Genomic DNA, 5,836 nt, shown 5'->3' on the forward strand with positions numbered 1-5,836 from the left:
GGTACCAGGAACCACAAAAATTAAGATTTGTACTTTGTTAAGTGAACTATTTTGCTAATCAACAGGGGTTAATAAGAAATACATAACTCACCTTTAGTGTAGTTCATAGCATCAAGTATGGTAACAGATTCCTTAGAAATAGATCTAAATAAAAATATAAAAATAAGAGCAATTTTAGTTCAGGACAATAAGAAAGGGTTACAGAAAAATGTTATCAGGTCATTAAGAATGAAATGTCTGATTTTCTTATGCACCAACTTTGACAGTTGTTAACTCTAATGTTTTATCCTGACAATTCTTTGTTTTACAACATTGAAAAGTTACATCATCACTTTTTGAAATGTAATTCATGGTGTCTGATTATATTGTGAGTTTTCTCTTGTAAATCAATTTTTGTGAACCCATGGATAAATCAAAAATTCATGTTGTCTATGAATATGAGTTCTTTCATGGAACCAATACATGCCAGACAGCTCAAAACATCAATGAGGTGTTTGATGAAGATGTGGTGAATGAGTGCACTCTATATTGATGGTTCGAGAAGTTCCGGTCTGGTGACTTTACACCCTTGAAAATCAGCCCCGTGGTAGACCTGAGACTAAGGTGGATAATGATGAGCTGGAAACTCATCATTATCTCATATATATCTCAAACTAGGTATGAGTTAGCAGCAAGGGTTGATGTTTCCATTCCAACTGTATTGGACCATCTAAAACAAATCGGCAAGGTAAAGAAGCTGGATAAGTGGGTACCACACAAACTGAATGAGCGCCAAATGACATGTCATCTTGAAACTTGCTGTTCTTTGCTGTCACAGCATAAAAGCAACCCATTCATCGCATTGTTGTGTGCGGTGAAAAGTGGATTCTTTTCAACAATAGCAAATGTTGTGCACAGTGGCTGGATAGAGACGAAATGCCAAAACACAATCCAAAAATGAATATTTGCCAAAAAATGCAAATGGTGGTCCAGCACTGGTATCAGCCGCCACAGCTTCATGAAACCTTCAAATTTGCTGTGTGTGTGTGAGAGAGAGAGAGAGAGAGAGAGAGAGAGAGAGAGAGAGAGAGAGAGAGAGAGAGAGAGAGTGTGTGTGTGTCTCTCTCTCTCTATCTCCATCCCAATGCCTTAATCAGTTTTTGCTTTGACACTGGTAGGAGTGGTATTGTTTATGTCCCACATAAGCAAAAGAAATTCATGAGTTTCTCAGCAGTTCATGTGAAGTTGTGGAATAAAGTACAAGAATCCCACGTCTTATGGAAGTAGTGCATCCCTGAAAATGTTGCCATAATGCGAAATCCAATATCAAGAAATTTTCTCCCAGATTTTCATGTTGTAAAGACTTTTTGCAGAAAGAAAAAAAACAAAAGCAATTCGGTTGCTTTTATGCTTGACAATAACAATTTTTAGACACGCACAATACAGTATGTATACACAAGGCATTTGAAGAGAAATGCATCGGGGAATAAATATGATTCGCAGTATTGTAATAGAGCAAGCTCTAACCACAAAAGACATTGACTATCATGTAAGGGGGTGGTATGAGAGTTACTGGGAAGATGAGGAATTAGTCATTATCCGCATCTCTAAGTTAGTCATTAGTCATTATTGTCTTCTATAAGTGCCAACCCTTTAGTAATATTGTTTGCAGTCAAATTAAACAGAGTTGGTAGAATTTTCACATTTTCATCTATTCTCAGCTTGCTCTTGTTCCCACAGTATTTGCTCATCATTAGATATTTTTTTTTTTTTATGACACGAGCAATACCACCACATCCTCCTCTATGACTTTAATCCCAACATCATTTGCAATCATCGAAATAACCCTTCTGAATCCGATGCAGACTTTCTGCTATGAAACATATGGTAATTCCACCAACTCCACTTAAATTGACTGCAAAACATATTGCAAAAGGGTTCACACTTATGAGGGAAGGTCTGCAATTTTTTGCTAACAACCCTAATCATGAATGTAACATAAAAATTACAAGGAGCTGGCAATGAGTTTAGTTCTTACTCTGAGCTGTACAAAAAGAAATGATGTGCCACAAACATTAAACAATTTTGGATCAGTTCTGAGTCCCTCAAGTAGGTATTGACGATGATGAGCTCTAAAATAGAAGGTAGTGTCCTTCATTCTTGTAATACTCTTAATTCCACCACTACCACACCTCACACAGTAGTTAGCATCTTATGTGGTAAGAACATACCATATTGCAGTATTATTATTCTCTTTTATTCCTTATTTCTTTACAAATGCTTTATGTATACAAGGGGCAGCTGAAAAGTTCCTGGCTTGAAAGGTAGTACAAAAGGCTTGGTTGGAGCCCAACCTTCCAAGTTCTTTCACAGAGTTTAGAAAAACTGAAAGACTGCTGCAATAAATGTGTGAATCTCAGAGTGGAATATGTTGAATAAAATCACAATTAACTGATCCTCCTGTATTTTCTTTTACCAAAAGCCAGGAACTTTTCAGCACCCCACTCATACATATTGTATTGGGTAAATTTCAATGTTGCTGTTTTCAAACATAAAAAGTAGTCATGTTGCTTGTTTTTATGAGATATTTTTTTTTTAAAATCTATCAGAACACATTATCACTTTGTAACATGAAAATGAAAAGAGGAAAATTAATTTCATAAGTTTTTCAGTAACACATTAGTTCTGTAAAGTGGGGTATTCCTGTATGACCCCGATGCCTAGACTCACTGACCTAATGCCAACCTCCATCTTAACACATTCAATATATCAAATCAATCATGAAGTTTCTATGTGATCAATAGACCCTCTAGAAATAGTTACCAAATCTTCAAATCACACTCTTTACTATCTTAATAATGGAGCACATTGAATAATATAGAGTGAGGAAAATTGATTAATAATCACAACTGTAAAATATTTAATCATAGGTCTACTTGCAATGTGCGTCTGTTTGATCTCTGAGCTGACCTCAGCTTAAACATGGGGCTACTAAATCAAGGCTAAACTGGGACTGCACAACAATTCACCCAATGTTTATATCTCATCTTCTCTTGCCATTGCAACAGTGTCTAATTTCAAATTTCTCCATTCCAGCTACACCAAATCATTAAAATAAAAAAAAGCTTTTTCAATTCACTTTACCCAATTTTTGCTTCCCAGAATTATCTTTTACTTGCTTTAGTCATTGGACTGCAACCATGCTAGGGCACTACCTCGAAGCAAATCAACCCCAGGAGTTTTTTGTTTTTTTTTTAAAGTCTGATACTTATTCTATCAGTCTCTTTTGCCGAACCATTAAGTAACAAGGATGTAAACAAAACAACACTGAGTGTCAAATGGTGGTGGATAGGGGAACATACAAAAACACAAAGACATATACACATATATACACACATGTGCAACAGGCTTCCACTGAATTTCCATCAACCAAATTTACTCACAAGGCATTGGTTGTCCCAGAACTATAGTAGATAACACTTGCCCAAGGCATCATGCAGTGGAACTGAACCCAAAACCATGTGGTTGCAAAGCAAGCTCCTTAACCACACAGCCGTCTTCTTGATTTCCCACACACTCCATTTAATATACAACTGTTCCAACTGAACAGTTGGAACAAAAGAGAATATAGTTACGGAAAGCAGAAGTGAGTAATGCAATTTTTCTTTTTTTCCCTGTTTGCTAGGTGCAGACATGGCTATGGTGTTAAGAAGCTTGCTTTCTAAGCATGTGGTCTTGGATTCAGTTCCAGTGTGCTGCACATTGGACAAATGTCTTCAACTATAGTCTTGGGCTGACCAAGGCCTTATAAGTGGAATTAGCAGAAGGAAACTGAAAGAAGCCCATCACATGTGTTTATATGTGTGCATATATATATAAAGAATAAAGGTCCTTCCCGAGTCATATAGACTCAAAGAGCTGATTTCCTGGTCCCCATGGCATATATAGTCCATCACAGGATTATTCATTTTCGCCAGCTGAATGGACTGAAGCAACATGAAATGAAGTGTTTTGCTCAAGAACACAAAGTGTTACCTGGTCCAGGAATTGAAACCACAATCTTACAATCATGAGTCCAATGCCCTACCCACTAAACCACACCTCAACATATAATATTACCTTGCTTTGAAGTAGGTAAGGGGTGGCAACAGGAAGGGCATCCAGTTGTAGAAAATCTAACTCAATAAAATTCCATTTTACCCATACAAGCAGGGAAAAGTGGACAGTTAAATGATGATGATGCTTAATCACAAGGAGGAAGGGTATCATCCGTAATTCTTATTTGGGCCTCAGAGACTCGCAAGCAAGAATGAATGAATTCATAGACCAGAGACTTAATTCAAATGCTTGCAACAGAGTGAGCTCTACTAAGGATACTCAAGGACCAGGAGGTGGTGAACAACAAAGATGAAATGAGAAGAAATTGGTAAATCAAATGCATTCAGATAGAGCAATATATAGACTGAAGCTGGAAAATTCAGAGAAGTACATGTAATAATATCTGAGATAGAGTGAGAGCACTGTTTGGCTTGGAAGTGGGCCAAAGGTTACAGCATTGGTGAATGGAAGAGGCTTACCTACAAGATGGCCTGTTTGGATAGAGTCCAGAATGTATGTGCATGATGAATGAACCATCCTAATATTTAGACACAGTACTCTAGCATGGAGTGTATTCTAGTTTTGCTTTTAAAACTAGCAGCTGTTCAAGGATGAAGCATTTCTCTTATTGTTAGAGAAGCTCAGTTTCATGTGATGCAACCTTAGTTACATCAAAATTATTCAGTGTTCATCACAAAAGATTATCAACAATTTTAGAGCTGGCAACATTTGTTAAGGCTATATATCATTCATTAATAATGATGATTCGGTGTTGTATGAATTGCTTGCATGTCAGTGCTTTTGAACAAGACACTGCCTCAACAAAAAGGTTCTATGATAAAAGAAAATGTAGCTATTTCTTTTACCTTTCACTTGTCTCAGTCATTGAACTGCGACCAGACTGGGACACCACCCTGAAGGGTTTAATTGAACAAATTGACCGCAGGACTTATCTGTTTCAAGTTTGGTACATATTCTATCAGTCTCCTTTGCCAAACAGCAAAGTTATGGGAATGAAAACAAATAAATACCAGTTGTCAAGTGGTGGTGGTGGTGGAGGGAAAGATGAACACGTGCGCACACAACAGGCTTCCACACAGTTTCTGTCTACCAAATTCACTCAAAGTATTGGTTAATCTGAGGCTATAGCAGTGGGACTGAACTCAAAATCACATAGTAGCAAAGCAAGCTTCTTAACCACACAGCCATGTCTGCAACTAATTTTTAGATAATTTTATATAATTTTACATAATTTAAACCTATTACAATTTCATAAAGAAGTGTTTAAGATGTTTAATAAGCTCTTTATGTTTGCCCATATATTTTACAAGAGTAAACTATATGAGTGAGCAAGTGAGTGAAAAAAGAGTTCAAAATAGAAGCCCTGTAAATAAAATAAAGGCAACCAAAAAATTAACTTGATAAAAGGAATACTACCTTTGGACAGCAGATTTGAATAAACCTCTGGCTTCTCTTTCTTTCATGGAATCTATAAAATAATATAAATAAATATTAGCGAAAATATATAGTCTATCATCATCATCATCGTTTAACGTCCGCTTTCCATGCTAGCATGGGTTGGACGATTTGACTGAGGACTGGTGAAACCGGATGGCAACACCAGGCTCCAGTCTGATTTGGCAGAGTTTCTACAGCTGGATGCCCTTCCTAACGCCAACCACTCAGAGAGTGTAGTGGGTGCTTTTACGTGTCACCCGCACGAAAACGGCCACGCTCGAAATGGTGTCTTTTATGTGCC

At 37.1% G+C, this 5,836-nt stretch overlaps 1 protein-coding gene across 1 annotated transcript in view; it reads right to left on the reverse strand.

The window, feature by feature from the left end:
• The window catches only part of LOC106882785 (protein KTI12 homolog), a 19,977-nt gene continuing 14,141 nt past the window's right edge, over window positions 1-5,836 (reverse strand). Inside the window, exons 2-3 of the mRNA XM_014933570.2 lie at window positions 5,515-5,566; window positions 1-144 (exon numbers count right to left, since the gene is read on the reverse strand). Coding sequence (XP_014789056.2) covers window positions 69-144; window positions 5,515-5,566 — 128 coding nt within the window. The 3' untranslated portion in view covers window positions 1-68. The remainder of the gene's footprint in view (window positions 145-5,514; window positions 5,567-5,836) is intronic.

This window comes from Octopus bimaculoides, chromosome 18 (genome assembly GCF_001194135.2).
Source record: "Octopus bimaculoides isolate UCB-OBI-ISO-001 chromosome 18, ASM119413v2, whole genome shotgun sequence".
NCBI classification, from domain to species: domain Eukaryota; kingdom Metazoa; phylum Mollusca; class Cephalopoda; order Octopoda; family Octopodidae; genus Octopus; species Octopus bimaculoides.